The sequence below is a fragment of the Indicator indicator genome, chromosome 3 (genome assembly GCF_027791375.1).
Source record: "Indicator indicator isolate 239-I01 chromosome 3, UM_Iind_1.1, whole genome shotgun sequence".
In the NCBI taxonomy this organism is placed as follows: domain Eukaryota; kingdom Metazoa; phylum Chordata; class Aves; order Piciformes; family Indicatoridae; genus Indicator; species Indicator indicator.
The window spans coordinates 47,704,248-47,724,849 of NC_072012.1; the positions used below are offsets into that span (position 1 = coordinate 47,704,248).

The following is a 20,602-nucleotide window of genomic DNA, read 5'->3' on the forward strand; positions in this document are numbered from 1 at the left end:
ATTTACAGAAATGAATTAAAAAACCCCAGCAACTTGATTTTGAGATCACTAGCAAGAGAAGAAGAAACCACTGAAGAAAGTGTTTGTTCGTTTGTTTCCTACTGATGTCATTCTCAAATTTATAAGCAATGCATCCCAAAAATCACTGACACTTTTTTAGTCATTTAGTCATTTTTAGTCATTAGATTGTCATCATTTCGTGACAATTATGCACAGTGTCATCCATCTGGAGAATGGCTGCCTGGATGCAGAAGTTGGCATGGTGCAGAGGCCCTTAAGTAACCATTAACTGGAGCAATGCCAGAACAGGAAGGGGGCAGCTGTCTTGGCACTGCTGAGGCAAGGCCTCATGAATGCAAAGGCAGAACTGTGCTGTCACAGCCCTGGTTTGGCCAGTCTGTCAAAATAAATCATCTTAGAGGTTCTTTTGATATTTTTTTTAATAGGTTCTAAAGAGAAGTAACACTTGGAAAAGTGCCAAAATGATATTCCTCCTTTCCTTGGTGACCTGATGGTGTTTGGAGCAAATTGTTCAACCGTGGAAAGGACTGAGGCCCAGACTGCTTTCCAAAGTCCTGATGATTAAGGTGTCATGGCAAAACCAAAACTAAACACAAAGTACAAAGGCCAATATAGAAACCTCTGCACCCATGTCCCTTTGTCTAAGGGACACTTAGCACAGCTACTGCTCTTTTGCTCTGGCTCCAAAAGCTGAACCTCATGATGGGGACACATGCCCAGGCCAAATACACACCTTTGGAAAGCCTGACTTGCAGAAAGTGATTTTCCATCAGCCATTTCCAAGTATCTCAAGGCTGTGTAAATGGCCTTTACAAGGCTGTGTAGAGATTCAACACATCCAAGTGCCAGGTTCTACACATTGGCCACAACAACCCCAGGCAGTGCTACAGGCTGGGGACAGAGTGGATGAGAGCAGCCAGGCAGAGAGGGACCTGGGGGTGCTGGTTGATAGTAGCTGATTATGAGCCAGCAGTGTGCCCAGGTGGCCAAGAAGGCCAATGGCATCCTGGCCTGCATCAGCAATAGTGTGGCCAGCAGGAGCAGGGAACTCATTCTGCCCTGTGCTCAGCACTGGTTAGACCACACCTTGAGTGCTGTGTCCAGGTCTGGGCTCCTCAGTTCAAGAAAGATGTTGAGATGCTGGAAGGTGTCCACAGAAGGGCAATGAGGCTGGGGAGGGGTCTGGAGCACAGCCCTGTGAGGAGAGGCTGAGGGAGCTGGGGGTGTTTAGCCTGGAGAAGAGGAGGCTCAGGGCAGACCTCATTGCTCTCTACAACTACCTGAAGGGAGGTTGCAGCCAGGTGAGGATTGGTCTCTTCTCCCAGGCAACAGTGAAAGAACAAGAGGAAACAGCCTCAGGCTGTGCCAGGGGAGGTTTAGGCTGCATGTTAGGAAGAAATTCTTCCCAGCAAGAGAGATTGGCCATGGGAATGTGCTGCCCAGGGAGGTGGTGGAGTCACCTTCCCTGGAAGTGTTTAAGCAAAGCCTGGCTGAGGCACTTAGTGCCATGGTTTAGTTGATCAGATGGTGTTGGGTGGTAGGCTGGACTTGATGATCTCTGAGGTGTTTTCCAAGGTGGTTAATTCTGTGATTCTGTGAAATGGCAGCCTTTTTCCATCTGTAGGGTTTATTTCTGGGTGCTTCTATCATACAAGCAATGTTGGTATTAGTTCAATAGTATTTCTTTCAGTGAATTAACTGCAATTCGAATTCCAAGTAGGAACCAGAATGTCTGGCTTCCAAGTGATGTTTCAAGAGGAGCACATGGATTGAGTTGTCACAAGCTGATGCTGATCTGGTAAGCAAAATCCATTATGGTTCAGCTGCTACAAATATATTTCATCTTGACACTTTCCTTTCCCAGCCTTACAGCTGGCATTTTCTGATGTGCATATTAGATTAGGAAGCTCTGTTTTGTTGATGAGTAACAAATATCACTGCTGTCACCTCTCTAAAGAGTGCAATTTGCTTCCATAAATCAGTCTAGACCTGTCTCACTCAAATCCTGTGTAACTGCAGAGTTGTGTGCATTTTCCAGCTAACTGGCAGGCACTAACACGCTCCTGGATTCTAGGAAGGGTTTATGGCTGTGAAAATGTGACTGTAGTGTGTGGGAATCTCCAGATTCATAAGGCAGATACAGCATCACATAAACATTCAGGTTGGGAAAGCCCCTCAGGATCACCAAGGCCAACCCAGAACCCTGCTCTACAAGGCTCACCCCTAAACCACAGCCCCAAGCACCACAGCCAAACCACCTTCAAACACAGCCAGGCTTGGGGACTCCACCACCTCCCTGCCCAGCACATTCCAATGCTTTAATGCACTAAACAAAGGTACAGGATGGGATGCCAGTGCACAGAGAGGAAAGACTGCTCACCAGCATTAAATCAGTAACTAATAGGACAAGGCATTATCTGCTGCTCCAGAAACATTCCCCAAACTCCACAACTTTCTTTGCTTGTGCTTATGCCAACAAAAGTTTGGAGAGAAGCCAAACTCAACTTGACAGGTCAAGACAGAATGAACTTTACCAGAAATGTGGGTCACACCAGTACCACAGCAAGGGGTAAGGCACAAATCTGATGACACTCAGGCTGTTTAACAGAACTGCCATCGATCCAGCCAGGACTGGGCTGATTTATTTCATGAGAATTAGGGAAAAAAAAAAAAAAAGCTGCTTTGAGATACTGGTTTAGGTTTGGTTTTGCCATGGCACCTTAATCATTAGTACCTTGGAAAGCAGTCTGGGCCTCAGTCCTTTCCACAGTTACAGAATCACAGGATTATAGAGGCTGGAAAAGACCTCTGAGCTCATCAAGTCCAGCCTATGACCTAACACCACCACATCAGCTAAACCATGCCACCAAGTGCCACAGCCAAGCTTTTCTTAAACACCTCCAGTGATGGTGACTCCACCACCTCCCTGGGCAGTCCATCCCAGTGCCTAATCAGCCTTTCTGTCTGGAAGTGCTTCCTAATACCCAACCTATACCTCCCCTGGCACAGCTTCAGGCCATGCCCTCTTGTCCTGTGCCAAGTTGCCTGGGAGCAGAGCCTGACCCCCACCTGACAACAACTTCCTTTTAAGTAGGTTGTAGAGAGTGATAAGGTCCCCTCTAAGTCTCCAAACACCATCAGTTCACCAAGGAAATAAGAAATATTATTTTGGCACTTTTTCAAGCATTACTTCTCCTTAGAACTTAAAAATATCAGAAGAAAACCTAACATGATTTATTCTGACAAACTGACCAAACCAGTGAAAAACAGAAAAGGGGACAAGTGCATCTCAACTCTGAATTCCACAAAAGCACATTATACAGGGGGGATAGAGCCTAAACAGAATAACAGGAAATTCAAAGGAAAATGTAGAAAACAGAAGTTATAACTAATTGTATTGAGCCTGTCTGGTTTAAAATAGGTTGATGGCAAATACATGCAGTAAGGAACAGGTTGCCCAGGGAGGTGGTGGAAGCCTCATCCCTGGAGGTTTTTAAGGCCAGGCTGGATGTGGCTCTGAGCAACCTGCTGTAGTGTGAGGTGTCCCTGCCCATGGAGGGGGGTTGGAACTGGATGATCCTTGAGGTCCCTTCCAACCTTGACAGTTCTATGATTCTATGAAATCCTTAAATATTAAAGAACAGAAAAAAATCCCCAAAATGTCCACTAGTAGTGACATCAGCTACTTCTTGTCCAAGAACCACCACCCATGCTCCTGGAAGGCAACAGAAAATAACAGAGAAATGAAATGGAAAGGATGTGTGCAAGGCAGAGTGAGAGAGCAACAATTATTTGAGGTAAGGTTTACCTGTCCACTGCTTTACTGTGGAAATAAGCTTTGTAAAGAGAGTTAAATAAACCACTGAAGCTGTGTGAAAGTTACTTTTCTTGTTATCTAGAATATTATAAGATGGCTGTATCCTACTCTACCCAAAGAAACGTGTCTCCACACATGAGATTATTTGAAAACCCACCATGAGATATATTGAAAACAGCCAAACAGAAGTGGAAAACTTAGCATCAAGGAAAACCATATATTTAAATGGAATGATTGTTTCTGAGAGCTAAAGGTTAGAGGCCAGTGCTGCAGGAATGAGAAAGAAGAAAAAGATTTAGGAATCATGAGCAATGCCTAAGATTCCCTCTTCAGCAGTTTATAACAAACCTGCTGTCAGTTAAAAATTACTGCATATGGGCATCAAATTAATGAACATCTTCAGAGTGGTCTGTGCCTTACATTGATCTGTACTTGAAGGATAAACTCTTTTAGGTGTGGATGAGCTATGGGCAGGGATACTCAGATGTCAGCAAAGCTAACAAAAGACTCTTTCAGGCAAAGGAAGGTCAGCCATGAAGGTGGTTATTTGCTACTCTAAATGTCACAGAATCAACCAGGCTGGAAAAGACCTCAGAGATCATCAAGTCCAACCTATCACCTAATACCTAACACCTCCTGACAACTAAACCATGGCTCCAAGTGCCACATCCAAGCTTTTTTTGAACACCTCCAGGGACGGTGACTCCACCACCTCCCTGGGCAGCACATTTCAACATATAACAACTCTCTCTGTGAAGAACTTTCTCCTCACCTTGAGCCTAAGCTTCCCCCTGTATAGCTTGAGACTGTGTCCTCTTGTTCTCTTGCTGGTTGCCTGGGAGAAGAGCCCAACCCCCACCTGGCTACAACCTCCCTTCAGGGAGTTGTAGACAGCAATGAGGTCCGCCCTGAGCCTCCTCTTCTCCAGGCTAAACACCCCCAGCTCCCTCAGTCTCTCCTCATAGGGCTGTGCTCCAGACCCCTCCCCAGGCTTGGTGCCCTTCTCTGGCCACGTTCAAGTATCTCAATGTCCTAAATGCAATGTGAAATGCATCCCTGATAGTACCTTGACTTCCAAAGCTGGCCTCGATGCCAGAGCCGTCCCAGGACTCTACCGCGCTGTCAACGCTTGGGACCGTGGTGGAATAGATGTCTGGGAGCTTGCCAGATTTCTGTGCAGCAGAGGCTTCATCTTCAGCATCACTCAGCTCACTTACATGACCCACAGGGACAGAAAACTTCTTAGGGCTGGTAGCTGATGATCAAAAAAAAAATTAAAGAAAAGGAGAAGGTGGTGGTCATTGTTTTACCTTGGTTCTAAGAATATGCTTCCTACCTTGGTTCTAAGAATATGCTTTCTACCTTAGTTCTGAGAATGTCCTTTCTACCTTGGTTCTAAGAATATGCTTTTTACCTTGGTTCATAGAATCACAGAATCAGTCAGGGTTGGAAGGGACCACATGGATCATCCAGTTCCAAGCCCCCTGCCATGGGCAGGGACACCTCACACTACAGCAGGCTGGCCAGAGCCTCATCCAGCCTGGCCTTAAACACCTCCAGGGATGGGACCTCAACCACCTCCCTGGACAACCCATTCCAGGCTCTCACCACTCTCATGGGGAAGAATTTCTTCCTTACATCCAGCCTGAATCTCCCCACTTCCAGCTTTATTCCATTCCCCCCAGTCCTATCACTACCTGATAGCCTAAAAAGTCCCTCCCCAGATTTCTTGTAGCCCCCTTCAGATACTGGAAGGCTACAAGAAGGTCACCTCAGAGCCTTCTCTTCTCCAGACTGAACAACCCCAACTCTTGCAGTCTGTCCTCATAGCAGAGCAGCTCCAACCCTCTGCTCATCCTGGTGGCCCTTCTCTGGACACCTTCCAGCATGTCCATATCCCTCTTGTAACAGAGGCTCCAGAACTGGATGCAGTACTCCAGGTGGGGTCTCACCAGAGCAGAGCAGAGGGGGAGAATCATCTCCCTTGCCCTGCTGGCCACACTTCTCCTGATGCAGCCCAGGCTCTGCTTGGCTCTCTGGGCTGCAAGTGCTCACTGCTGGCTCATGTTGAGCTTCTTCTCCACCAGCACCCCCAAGTCCCTCTCCTCAGGGCTGCTCTCCAGCCAGTCCCTGCCCAGCCTGGATTTGTGCTTGGCATTGCCTTGACCCAGCTGCAGGACCATGCCCTTGGTCTTGTTGAACCTCCTGAGGTTGGCTTGTGCCCACCTCTCCAGCCTGTCCAGGTCCCTCTGGATGGATCCCTTCCCTCCAGCCTGTCTGCTGCACCACACAGCTTGGTGTCATCAGGAACTTGCTGAGGGTGCACTCAATGCCTCTGTCTGACAAAGATGTTGAACAAGACTGGTCCCAGGACTGAGCCCTGAGGGACTCTGCTTGTCCCTGGCCTCCACTGGGACATGGTTCTAAGAATATGCTTTCTACTTTAATTCTAAGAATATGCTTTCTATCTTGGTTGTAAGAATATGCTTCTTTACTACTGCCATGATGTTTTTCCAGGGATGGCCTAAATGCTTGTTAATCTCTCACAATATTAAAGCTCACTGATGCTACCCTTGGCCATACTCACCATCTGTCTGCTTCTTGATTTTCAAGGTGACAGTTTCTCCTGCCATCTGTAATAAATGAATGGCTTCACTCAAAGGTTTTCCTTTCAGACTGCTACTATTTATTGCTAGAATTCTGTCTCCTATGTGAATTGCCCCTGTCCTGCAATAAAAGAGAGAAATAAAATATTGAGAAGAGAACACAAGAAAGCAACAAAGACATTTTCTTTGTATGTGTGGAGCATGGAAGTCTCATCTTGTTTTCTTTTCTTCATCTGGCTTTTATAGTTGTAGTACAGAGTAATTCTTCTGTTAGAAATGCTTAAAGCATTTCATTTGCTGTAGTGACAATAGCAGAGCTGCAGATGTGGATTCCTGTGTTATAGCAGTACCTGAGTTAACCACCTATATTATAGAACCATCAAATCATAGAATTATTAGGGTTGGAAGGGACCTCAAGGACCATTTAGTCCCAACCCCCCTGCCATGGGCAGGGACACCTCACACTAGATCAGGTTGCCCAGAGCCACATCCAGCCTGGCTTTAAACACCTCCAGGGATGAGGCTTCCACCACCTCCCTGGACAACCTGGGAGGGCACCTGAAGTGCTTTCCTTGGGCACATAAAGTCTGTACTGTACAAAGCTATTCAGATGTTCATGTGACTGAGCAGGTTGATTGACTACTCTTCCCTAAGTGATTTATGGCAAGGACCACAATCTTCTGCTCTGTCTTGTACCAGAACATCCTGTTAAAATATTGCTCCTGCTCCTGAACTTGGAGATGCCCCCAAAAAAAAACCATCAGCAAAAAGATTATAAACTCAAACCTGGAGAATTAAAAAGAAAACCAACAAAACCCAAACCATTAAATTGGTAAACCATGAAAATCAGGATCTTCAGGTAAACCAAAGAAAACTGTTCTTGACAAAGAGAACTTTTAAAATCATTAGCTTTTTCCAATTTACCTTTCAGCTAATCCTCCTTTTGTAAGGCTGGAAATGATTATGGGATCAAAGGGCTCTTCAGTACCGGAGATGGTAATTCCGAGGGGCCCACCGTAGCGCTTGAGCTCCACGGTGTAAATGATTGCTCCAGAGCTCTCCTGCTCATCTGCAACAAATGCCAAGGGGATGCAATTGGTTTCTTACTGTGTCAGTGTGAGCTGAAATTCCCCCCCACACCAACAACAACCAGGCTAGCTCAGTCTGGAAGCTGTATTTACAAGGAGATCTACAATCTCTGTTGAAATGCAATGAATGTGTACAAATATACAAAATTCACAACATTTACAAATATATACAATCAACAGAAAAGCACAACCAAGCTCCCTTTGCTTCCCCCCAAAGGGGACCTTCCCAAGGGGCCTCTCTCCCAGGGGCCTCCCCCCAGACCCCCCTGGCAGAAAGCAGAGTTAGTTAGAGCAGAAAGTTGTTAACTTAGCTCGCCAAGGTCGGTGTGTGATCTTCAGCCAGAAGAGAAGAAGAAACAGCAGCCAGACAGCCCAGCAAGGGAACCCTGACTGTGCCTACTTTGTTTTGGGTAATAGTTCTTAAACATTTCTATCTATCCAATGGAAGTGTTTAGAACAATCAGTATTTTGCTTTCTTACACCCAATAGTGACTTCTTTACACTCTTTCACTTCCTCTGCTTGAACTTTGAGAAGAAAAATTAAAGAGACAGTTTCAAACCATCACACTTACGAAAGAGGGGATGAAAAAAAACCCAGTGCATTCAGTCCAGTGGCTTGTAATCAAACAGCATTTCCACAGGATTGCTTTTAAGATAAACTTCTTAATCATATTCCACTGGGTTACTTTCAAAAATAAAATAAAAAATAAACTCAAATTTAAAAAAAATGGTATTTTGTGCAATTTCTTTTCTATTGCCAAAGCCTAATGACATTGAAGTCAACAGAAAAAAGCTCCTCTTATTCTATTATGACTAAATTATACTCTTAAAATCTTCTTCTTCCCTGTTAAAATATAACTTCAGGCAATTTTGTTACAGAGTCACAAAATAGTTGAGGTTGGAAGGGACCTCTGGAGGCCATCTTCTCCAACCACCCTTCTTAAACAAGGCCACCAAGATCAGGTTGCCCAAGACTGTGCAGATGGCTTGTGAGTATCTTCAGTGATAGACTTCACAACCTCTCTGGACAACCTGTGCCAGAGCTTGGTCACCCTCACAGTGGAAAAAAAAAAAAAGTGTCTCCTGATGTTCAGAGGGAACCTCCTGTGTTTCAGTTTGTGTCCATGGCCTCCTGTTTTGTCGCTGGGCATCACTGAAAAGAACTTGGCTCCATCTGCTTTACATCTTGGCTTCATATATTTATACCCAGTGATAAGATCATAGAACCACAGAATGGTCTGGGTTGGAAGGGACCTCCAAAGGTCATCTTGTCCAACGTCTTCTGCAGCAAGCAGGGGCATCCTCAACTAGATCAGGCTGCCAGGAGTCTTCTCTTCTCCAGGCTGAACAGTCCCAGCTCCCTCAGCCTTTCCTCATAGGAAAGATGCTTCAGTCCCTTCACCATTTTTGTGGCCTTTCACTGGAGCTGATCCACTATGTCCATGTCTCTCTTGTACTGGGGAGCCCAGGACTGGACCCAGCACTCAAGACGTGTTTCAGCAGTGCTGAGCAGAGAGGAAGGATGGCCTTGCTTGCCCTGCAAGTAATGTTCTGCCTAATTGCAGCCCAGGAGGCTGTTGGCCACTGCTGCCACAAAGGCAGATTAGAGAAAACAGAAGTTACTGCTGCCTAAAAACTGGTACTCATTCTTGAAGTGAATGGAAAGTGTTTAGTCATGACAAGATGAGCAGCTGTCTTACAAAGAACCTGAAATACATCCCTTGTTTCCAATTACCAAGCATTAAGCTTTAGTAACAGCATCAAAAACAGCCTCTTAATCCTGAATTATCAACTACATTGAAAAATAACTCCACTAGATTTGATTTAATTCTATGGCATGAACTCATTTGCATGATTTGATATTTTAGTACCACCAAACAATAGCCAGAAATGGAGAAGAATTCATCACTGGGTAAGCTTCAAGACAATATACTGTCCTTAAACAATACCTAACAGGTGTTGCAGCCACAAGAAAGGCTCCTGAGCAACAAGAAAGGCTCCTGTGTGCATTCAGTGCATGCTCTTTATATATTCTATCAGAAATATACCACAGCAAGAGAGCAGTCAGCTGTGGTATCCTTGAGTTGTGAAGGGATGTTTTAAAATCTAGAATGGCAGATTTCTCTTCAGATCAAAATAACAAATGCTCTCTTGCCCATCTTATGATCACAGAATCACAGAATTCAGGTTGGAAAAGCCCCTCAGGATCACCAAGTCCAACCCAGAACCCTACTCTACAAGGCTCACTCGTAAACCACAGCCCCAAGCACCACAGCCAAACCACCTTCAAACACAGCCAGGCTTGGGGACTCCACCACCTCCCTGCCCAGCACATTCCAGTCCTTGACCACTCTTGCCCTCAAAAAAGGTTTCCTAATGTCCAGTCTGAACCTAACCAGTGGCAGCTTGAGGCCATTCCCTCTTCTTCTATCATTAATTGCCTGTGAGAAGAGACCAGCACCAACCTCTCCACATCCTCCTTTCAGGGAGTTGTAGAGAACAATGAGATATTCAGCCAGGATCTCTGGCCTGGTGGGCAACTTTCCTAGGTCTGTGGTTAATGACATTTCAAACAGCTCAGCAAGTAAGGAGAAAGGCTAGGATGCACATCCTGTGAATGTTACTAGAACTACCCTGAAACAAGATAGAAAACGCAAATGTTCCAATTTCTGTAGGTAGAAAAAGAAGGAAAAAAAGATACCTGCATTACTATCAAAGCTTCAAAGAGTTGCTGAGTTCTAATGCTGAATACTTAGGTAGAGCTGGGGAAATGCTATTATTTTTGGAGCTACTTTGTCTCTTCCCAATTGGCAGAAAATTTAAGGCCTTTAGTTTCCCCCCACTGCAATGCTCTCATATTTCCCCCTTGCTATCCACATAAAGAAAATGGTACACCTGTAGCCTCATCCAGTCTTCTTTTTAAACACTTCCAGAGATGATGACTCCATCACCTCCCTGGGCAGCCCTTTCAAATGGCCAATCTCTCTTTCTGGGAAGAATTTCTTCCTCACATGCAGCCTAAACCTCCCCTGGTACAGCTTGAGACTGTGTCCTCTCCTTCTGTCACTGGACCCAGCATTTGGCTGTGTTGAAACTCCTACAGCTGACCTCAGCCCACCAATCCACCCTGCCCAGATCCCTCTGCAAAGCCTTCCTGCACTCAAGCACATCAACACTCCCACCCAGTTTGGTGTCCCCTGCAAACTTACTGAGGGAGCACTGAAACAAAATCACAGAGTCAGCCAGGTTGGAAGAGACCCCCAAGATCATCCAGTCCAACTAATCACCCAACCCTATCTAATCAACCAGACCATGGCACTAAGTGCCTCATCCAGGCTTTGCTTAAACACCTCCAGGGAAGGTGACTCCACCACCTCCCTGGGCAGCACATTCCCATGGCCAATCTCTCTTGCTGGGAAGAATTTCTTCCTCACATCCAGCCTAAACCTCCCCTGGCACAGCTTGAGACTGTGTCCTCTTGTTCTTTCACTGTTGCCTGGGAGAAGAGCCCAACCCCCACCTGGCTACAACCTCCCTTCAGGTAGTTGTAGACAGCAATGAGGTCTGCCCTGAGCCTCCTCTTCTCCAGGCTAAACACCCCCAGCTCCCTCAGCCTCTCCTCATAGGGTTTGTGTTCCAGACCCCTCCCCAGCCTCATTGCCCTTCTCTGGACACCTTCCAGCATCTCAGCATCTTTCTTAAATTAAAGACCTCAGAACTGGACACAGTACCCAAGGCCTTACCAGTGCTGAGCACAGGGCAGAGTGACTTCCCTGCTCCTGCTGGCCACACTATTCCTGATGCAGGCCAGGCATAGTCACACTTCAGTCATAGTGAAGTCAAGTTTGTAAGTTTATGGATGCAACATGCACTTCACTACTTTGCTGGAGAAGTGAAGCCTAGGAATCCATGCTTTGCTACTCATGATTCCAGCCTTAAAAGCAGAGAAAACATCAATAAGTTGATAAGAGGAAGATGACCCTTACATGTCTGCACCTGAGGGGAAATCACCTTCCCACAAAACTCAAGACTTTGTTTTGCAGTGCAGCTCCTGCAGGCAATATAGCCACTGAGAAAACTTCTCAGTTTCCTAGAGCATTACAATTCTCTTTAGCGTGACATTTTCTTGTCATCCTAAGCCCAAGTCAGCCACATTTAGGGCAAGAAAGAAAGAAAAAACCCCACCAACATTCCACTGACATTTAAATGCCAGCAAACAACCCTGTGCTGCAACAAGCCTGAAAACACAGAAGAATCTGCAAGAGGCTCACTGCTAATACCAGAATTATCTTCATCCTTGCGGATCTTCAGCTTCACGAGGTCCTCACAGTGCTGAAGGATCTGGACAGCATCTTCCATGGAGCAGTTGTCCAGCCGAATGTTATCTATTGCAAGCAGCTTATCACCCAGCTCTAGGGTCCCAGTTCTGTGAAGAAGCAAACAAGCTCACATGAAACTCTAGCCACATTAACACAAGGTGTCTTAGAAGGGATGGGAATTATTACAGAAATGAGATGGATTTAAAAAAAAACAAAACACAATTTTATTTCTTAATATGCTGGACTTGATGTTTGTAACTGCTTTTGGAAACAAGAAAAAAGAATAAAGTAGTCTGTTCCAAGGTCCCTCTCTTTAATTTGGGTCTGCCTGGACACAAAATGGAACCAGATTTTTCCTGGGAGTTTGAAGCCTTGAATTTTACTCCTAGCTTACCCTCTAACACAAATCATTTATTATATTCATCACAAGTGTCTTACCTGTGAGCAACACTTCCTTTCTTGATATCAGAAATAACCAGAGGGTCTCCTGGTTTTCTGCTGGATGGAGCTGTAATAAAAAGAAAATACATAAAAGTATCTGCTTTTACTTCTGGAATAAACACATCCCCCTCCCCCAAATACATAAAAGTATCTGCTTTTACTTCTGGAATAAAAAAAAATACATAAGAGTGTCTGCCTTTGCTTCTGGAATAAAAAAAGAATACATAAAATTATCTGCTTTTACTTCTGGAATTAAAGAAAACCACATAAAAGTACCTGCTTTTATTTCTGGAATTAAAAAAAGACACATAAAAGTATCTGCTTTTACTTCTGGAATAAGAAAAATACATAAAAGCATCTGGTTTTACTTCTGGAATGAAAAAAAAAAATCCACATAAAAGTATCCGCTTTTACTTCTGGAATAAAAAAGAAATATGTACAAGTATCTGCTTTTACTTCTGGAATAAATAAAGAACACATAAAAGTATCTGCTTTTACTTCTGGAATTAAAAAAATACATAAAAGTATCTGCTTTTACTTCTGGAATTAAAAAAATACATAAAAGTATCTGCTTTTACTTCTGGAATAAAAAATAATACAAAAAAGTATCTGCTTTTACTTCTGGAATTAAAAACAAAATTAAAAGTATCTGCTTTTGCTTCTGGAATAAAAAACCCATAAAAGTATCTGATTTCACTTCTGGATATGCAGATGGGCTAATTCTGTCCACAAATCAACATTTCCTCCACATTTAACTGCATTATACTCATCCCCTTTCCCCTAAATGTTATGTTTAGGAATGTGAACAATCATCATCAGCATATTACTGAGGCTGCATACTCCTCACAAACTAGGGAATGCCATAATTCAGCTGCCTGGGTGCTAAGTGAATTTCAGCTGACAGCTCTGAATTCTGGGTTAGGGCCAGGACTGAACCACGGGAAGATACCACGGTGCAGCTCCAGTCGTCTATCATTAAATGCTGTGTAGCTACAACACATAAAGAAGACTTTCTGTTAGAATCACAGAAGGCCAGGTTGGGAGGCACCCCAAGGGTCATCTGGTCCAACCTTTCCAGGTTATAGAAGTTGAAATGAGATTGCCCAGTACTCTCCCAAGTCTTGAAACTGACCAATGCAGGGGAATCCACTACTTCTCTAGGGAGATTACTTCAATCATAGAATCACAGAATTGTCAGGGTTGGAAGGGACCTCAAGGATCATCCAGTTCCAACCCTCCTGGCAACTACAGCAGGTTGCCCAGAGCCACACCCAGCCTGGCCTTAAAAACCTCCAGGGATGAGGCTTCCACCACCTCCCTGGGCAACCTGTTCCAGTGTCTCACCACCCTCATGGGGAAGAACTTCTTCCTAACATCCAATCTGAATCTACCCATTCCTACTTTTGCTCCATTCCCCCCAGTCCTATCACTCCCTGACACCCTAAAAAGTCCCTCCCCAGCTTTCTTGTAGCCCCCTTCAGATATTGGAAGGTATCTATTTGGGTAGTTGTAGAGAGCCAGGAGGTCTCCCTTTAGCCTCTCTTTCACACTAACCATCCCCAGCTCCTTCAGTTGCTCCTCATCAGATTTATTCTCCAGGCCCTTCCCAGCTTCCTTGCCCTCCTCTGCACTGCCTCCAGCACCTCCACATCTCTCTTGTATTGAGGTGTCCAAAACTGGACACAATACTTGAAGTGTGGTCTCACCAGAGCTGAGTCCCAGGGGACAATCCCTTCACTGCTCCTGCATTTCTGATCCCAGACAGGATGCCTTTGGCTTTCTTGGCCACCTGGGCACTTTTCAAGTGTGACCCTAGGCTCTCAAAGGTTTCCACAGAAAATCAAGCAGTCACCTCTGGAAACCATCTCTTTCTCTCTCTCCCTCCCCTCTTCACCTCACCCCATGAAATGACTTGTCTCAGCACAACTCTATTGGAGGGAAAAGGAAAAAAAACCCTAATTTCTCCAGGGTAGCATTAAACCATCTTGACCATGAGATCACCTCCCTTTTTTCCCTTTCTGCAGTCCTCCACCTCATTCATTATGCAGCCTCCATCCCCTTTTGATACACACTACTGTTTCATCTCTCCCTAGATAGAAGTAAGAGTCCCTGTGAGAAAAGTTGTATTTGACCACTTAATTAATAAAAGATATCCTCATGAATCAATGCAAGTCTGAAGTGACACTGCACCGCTTGAAGTCTCCATTTTTATGATTCATGTCAAAATTATTTGGGGATTTGAGAAACAATTAAAAACAAAGCACATTACTGCTCACTCAAGTCCCATTCTTGTTCAAGTCCCAGCTCTCTCAGAATCACAGAATGGTCAAGGTTAGAAGGGACCTCAAAGATCATCTAATTCCAACCCCCCTGACATGGGCAGGAACTCCTCACACTACATCAGGTTGCTCAGAGCCACATCCAGCCTGGCCTTAAAATCTTCCAAGGATGAGGCTTCCACCACCTCCCTGGGCAACCTGTGCCAGTGTCTCACCACCCTCATGGGGAAGAATTTCTTTGTAAGCTCTAATCAAATTTCCCCTCATCTAGCTTAGATCCATTCCCCCCAGTCTTATCACTCCCTGACACCCTAAAAAGTCCCTCCCCAGCTTTCTTGTAGCCCCCTTCAGATACTGGAAGGTCACAAGAAGATCTCCTCAGAGCCTTCTCTTCTCCAGACTGAACAACCCCAACTCTCTCAGTCTGTCTTCATAGCAGAGCAGCTCCAGCCCTCTGCTCATCCTCATGGCCCTTCTCTGGACACCTTCCAGCACCTCCAGATCTTTCTTGTAACAGAGGCTCCAGAACTGGACATAGTACTCCAGGTGAGGTCTCACCAGAGTGGTGTTGAGGGGGAGAATCACCTCCCTCGACCTGCTGGCCACACTTCTGTCTTACTTTCTAGAAATTTCTGCTATCTAAGGGTGTTTGCAGTTTTTTTGTTTTCTCTCCTTGCATTGATAAACCTGAAACTAAGAAGAGACTCAATCTCTCCCTCCATTACAGCTCATGTCAAAGACCAGGAATTGGCTTAACCATCTTTAGTGCTGAGTGTCACCTCAGACATGCCTTCAAGTACCTGGCTGTAACTCTATACAGGCATATTTACTGTTTATTACCAAGGAAAATCAAACAAAGAAAAAGAAATAAATTTGTCTTCCAGGATGCCTGCCTCCTAACAATTGATTTAGAAGAACTCTTGGACTTAAAAACAGGCATATGTTCAGCTGCCAGCCCGAAGTGAGGCTTACGTTTCCCTTCTGACAAAAAAAAACATTCTGTCCTGTCTGTCAAGTCAGGTATTCTTGACTTTCTAATCCAAATCCCAAACTGAACTGGAGATACAGAAAGCACTGGAGATAGAGAGACAGCACTTTCTCATTCTCCATTAACTCCACTACCTTCAGAAGACAGAGGATGAAACAAGTCTCTGGCACTTAAACAGATCAAGGCCAGAAGTGAACAAACCTGGACTCCTCTATCACCCCTCTTTAAGCTTGGGCAGAGCAACTCTGCCAAGATTTCACTTAGTATTTGTTTTTCAAAGTAAATCATATAGCTCTTTGCTAGGAGGGTGGTGGAACACTGAAACAGGTTGCCCAGGGAGGTGGATGAATATCCCTGGAGATACTCAAGGTGAGGCTCAACAGGGCTCTGGGCAACCTGCTCTAGTTGGGGATGTCCCTGCTGACTGCAGAGGGGGTTGGACTGGATGAGCTTTGGAGGTCCCTTCCAACCCAGACCATGCTGTGATTCTAAGACTTTATGATTCTGACAATATTAGTAATAAATGGCATGCCAATGTGCTAAAGTGCTCTGACAAAAATGTGACAAAATTAATATGAACCCCTTGGATTCTTCAAATCATGCTGCCTCATTTAGGAGTTAATTATGTAGAATGGCACAAAGCACTGACACAGGCTCACAGGATGTTAGGGGTTGGAAGGGACTTCAGGAGATCTTCCAGCCCAACTCCCCTGCCATGGCAGTGCCATACAATCCAGCACAGGTCACACAGGAACACATCCAGATGGGGCTGGAAAGGCTCCAGAGAAGGAGACTCCACAACCTCTCTGGGCAGCCTGTTCCAGTGCTCTGTCACCCTCACAGTGAAGAAGTTCCTTCTCATATTGAGGTGGAACCTCCTGTGCTGGAGTTTCTATCCATTGCCCCTTGTCCTATCACAGGTTGCAACTGAGCAGAGCCTGTCCCCTCCCTCTTGACCCCCACCCCTCAGCTATTGATAAACATTTATTAAATCCCCTTCCCTGCAAGGAGATAAGAACCTGTGTGTCCTTTCCAGGAGGAGAGAGGGTGGGAAAAGGGAAGGAAACTGACTCTGCAGTCAGTTTTATAGGGATGCAGGCATTATGAGAATGAAATAACAAAAAGTCCATTTTCCAGTCTACCTTCTGGACTTATTGAGCCTCTGGAGGTCTGTAACTTTATGAGTTTAAAGGCACCCAGCCTCAAACTATAACACCCAAGAACATTAGTTTCCCATTCAAATATTTACTCCTACAGAGAGAAAAAGCACAGGAAGTCTGAATTCCACAGCAGGATGAATCAATTTTACTAGAAAGATCATATTTGCACAATAATCCTAAAGACCATTTCCAGTGCTAAACCCAATATTTCAATAGGACATCCTGTCTCCAGGTTTTCTCATCTCTCAATATTTTCATTTATATAAATATAGGCAGACCTATGATTTTGCTTCAAGCACCACATCTCACAGAGTCTAACAATTACTTCTCGGAGTGTGCAATACAAGCACACAGGCCTTTGGTGCCTCTCATTCCTTCCTCAGATGTAATTCTTAGCACTGAGCTTCCCTGCTGTACTTTTGATTAACCTTACCCCATTGTGCTGGGAAAAGCTTTGAGAATATAAATCAAAGCACCATCTTTCCCCCAAGACACATGAATAATTCCCAAGAAAGACTCTAGGAGGCTAAGAAAGCCACAGCTGTAAAGGAATGTTAATTTCAGTGAGACCAGACTCTTCACTAAGTACATTAAACATGAGCCCATTAACTTTGATGGGGATTGCTCTTCCTTTCACCAAGGGCTAGACAGGGCATGCTGGAGTTTACCTGGTCAAAATCCAGTCCTGATACTGCTCCCAAAATCAATGTCTAGAGACACTTTGGTTTCCAAGAACAGCAACAAATGCTTTTTGAGAAATAGACTAACACAGATCCTTAGGAATCTCTGAAGTCCCCAGTGAGAGAAGATTTCACTATGTGACCTGCACAATTAGGGCTGCTCACTGGTTTTACAGAGTGAGGATTGATCTTCAGAAAATAACCCTGTGGAGGTAGATTCTCATTCCTAGGAGAACCCTTTAGTCCTGTAGGGACCTGTTCAAGATCCTGTGAGAGACCAGGACAGACTGCTTGGGCCTGAATGGGCACAATTCTATTGGATTCTGCTAATTCTATTGCAGGGACAGGATGAGGGGCAATGGCTTTAAGCTGGAGAAGAGCAGATTGAGATTGGATGTTAGGAACAAGCTCTTTACTATGAGGGTGGTGGAACACTACAACAGGCTGCCCAGGGAGGTGGTTGAGGCTCCTTCCCTGGAGATACTCAAGGTGAGGCTGGACAGGGCTCTGGGTAACCTGATCCATAGTTGGGGATCACAGTATCACAATGCATCAGAGGTTGGAAGGGCCCTATGAGATCATCAGGTCCAACCCCCCTGCCAGAGCAGGATCACCCAGGGTAGTCTGCACAGGAATGCAGCCAGGTGGGGTTGGAAAGTCTCCAGAGAAGGAGACTCCACAACCTCTCTGGGGAGCCTGTTCCAGTGCTCTGTCACCCTCACTGGAAAGAAGTTTCTCCTCATGTTGAGCTGAAACCTTCTATCTTCTAGTTTGAACCCATTGTTCCTTATCACTGTGCCCCACCCAAAAGAGCCTGGCCCCCTCCACTTGACCCCCAGCCCTCAGCTATTGAGAGACATTGATCAGATCCCCTCTCAGCCTTCTCTTCTCCACACTAAACAGCCCCAGGGCTTTCAGTCTGTCTTCATAGGGAAGATACTCAAGTCCCCTAAGCATCCTCATGGCTGAGGTCAGACTGGATGACCTTTGGAGGTCCCTTCCAGCCCAGACCATTCTATGATTTTATGACTTCTTTTAAAAATAATTTAAATGGGAGTTAAGTATGTGCTGTGCATGAAGCAATAGGTCAAGCTTTAGGACAGACAAACCTTTGACTTCTCTAACTGCTAAAAAGGAAGTATAAATCTGATACAGAATGGCATTGCATCACAGAATTGTCAGGGTTGGAAGGGATCTCAAAGATCATCGAGTTCCAACCCCCTGCCATGGGCAAGTACACTTCCCACTAGATCAGGTTGCCCAGACCCACATCCAATCTGGCCTTAAACACCTCCAGGGATGAAGCTTCCACCACCTCTCTGGGCAGCCTGTTCCAATGTCTCACCACCATCATGCTGAAGAACTTCTTCCTAATGTGTAATCCAAATCTCCCCTCCTCTAGCTTGGATCCATTCCCACCAGGTGTATGACTACCTGGCACCCTAAAAAGTCCCTCCCCAGTTTTCTTGTAGCCCCTTTCAGATACTGGAAGGCCACAAGAAGGTCTCCTCAGAGCCTTCTCTTCTCCAGACTGAACAACCCCATCTCTCTCAGTCTATCTTATAGGAGAGGAGCTCCAGCCCTCTGATCATCCTGGTGGCCCTTCTCTGGACACCTTCCAGTACATCTGTATCAGGTATCAGAGACAAAGCACTGATAACCATCCCTTTCTAGAGAAAGGAAGAGAAATTTATACCAAAGCAAACATGAGTTCACAACCACAGGAGCTACTATCTGCAGATTATCTTATAAACACGGTCTTAAAAATGAGCTCTTTCACTTACAGCTTATGGTGATGCCAAGTTCCACATTATGCTTCTTTGGTAGTTTCACATGAAATGTTCCACTGCTTGGTATAACTGATTCTATAAAAAAAGTGTTTAATATGTTAGACAATTTATAAGGCACAGTCATCCCAAGTGAACTACACATACAAGTTGATGAAGTCACATCAGCATCATGAGCCATGGATAAAACACAGGATCACCGGATCACAGGATGTTAGGGGCTGGAAGGGACCTCTGGAGATCTTTGAGTCCAACCCCCCTGCCAGAGCAGGACCAGAGAATCCAGCACAGGTCACACATCCAGATGGGGATGGAAAGTCTCCAGAGAATGAGACTCCACAACCTCTCTGGGCAGCCTGTTCCAGTGCTCTGTGACCCTCACAGTGCAGAAGTTCCTCCTCATGTTGAGGTGGAACCTCCTGTGCTGGAGTTCCTATCCATTGCCCCTTGCCCTATCCCAGGGTGCAACTGAGAAGGTTCTGAAGTGAAGGAAGCAGGACATGTGAAGTATGATTTATACCTCTACTGGTATTTTCATGGGAATTCTTTTTTTTTTTAAGGTTTAACAAAATGTATGGAGATTGCCCAGGCTAGCAGCCAGCTGAGGCTGCAGGTTTTCAGCTCTGTGAGCACTGCTGAAAATTTCAATGCTGGCAAATTTTTCCTGAAAGGACAGGAGATCAAGCCTTAAGGATTTCAAACCTTTGTTGCTGTAGGTCTAGCACATTTTTAAGTGTCTGCTAAGGGAGCTACCATGGATTTTACATCTCCTGGGAAGAAAAGGAACTAAAACACCCCTAATGGCCAAGCACCTGGAGCTGGCTGAGGCAAAACCCACTGGAATGCACAGTAGTGTGTGTGAAACCTTAACTTCTGGCATCACTGTCAGCAAAAATTCGGGCCTTGACCTGATGTTACCATTTAGAGGTAGCACCTAGATCAGACATTATTTCTAATTAGGCATTTTCTACTTTTGAGTAGAAGATAAATAATGTTAGGGCTTGGACACAGAATGATAATAATAGACAGGTTTATATCACCCCATTGGTTTGTTGAAAATCTTGTATTTTGCACCCCGCATAGTTCTCTCTCCCTCTTTTTCTCCCTGTTGCTTCTGCCTGCTGCTGCTTTTCTCTCTCTCTGTGGCCTTGCTGGAATAACCTTTGCTATGTGTGTGAGGTCTAAGGGAGAAGGGCTGGAGGTGGCATAGAGGAGCATGCTAGCTCTGTGCATCCTCCCTCTGAGGTGGGGGGAAAGAGATGGTTTTGTATAAGAGAGTGTTTCTGAGGTTGCTGAATTGTGAATATATGTAAAAATATACCCAGTATATGTTTATTGTCTTTTAGACTTTTATATTTAGTTGACTTTTTTTTGGTAAATACAGCTTCACTTTGTTCCAAAATTCTGAGTTAGAGT

At 45.0% G+C, this 20,602-nt stretch overlaps 1 protein-coding gene across 5 annotated transcripts in view; it reads right to left on the reverse strand.

Moving 5' to 3' along the window:
- The window catches only part of GRIP1 (glutamate receptor interacting protein 1), a 290,474-nt gene that overhangs the window by 21,305 nt on the left and 248,567 nt on the right, over nt 1-20,602 (reverse strand). For all 5 annotated transcript variants that reach the window (XM_054399940.1, XM_054399938.1, XM_054399939.1 and 2 more), the window contains 6 exons: nt 19,184-19,264; nt 12,290-12,359; nt 11,813-11,958; nt 7,369-7,513; nt 6,417-6,565; nt 4,905-5,093 (listed from right to left, as the gene is read on the reverse strand). In XM_054399940.1, the coding sequence (XP_054255915.1) occupies nt 4,905-5,093; nt 6,417-6,565; nt 7,369-7,513; nt 11,813-11,958; nt 12,290-12,359; nt 19,184-19,264 (780 nt within the window). The remainder of the gene's footprint in view (nt 1-4,904; nt 5,094-6,416; nt 6,566-7,368; nt 7,514-11,812; nt 11,959-12,289; nt 12,360-19,183; nt 19,265-20,602) is intronic.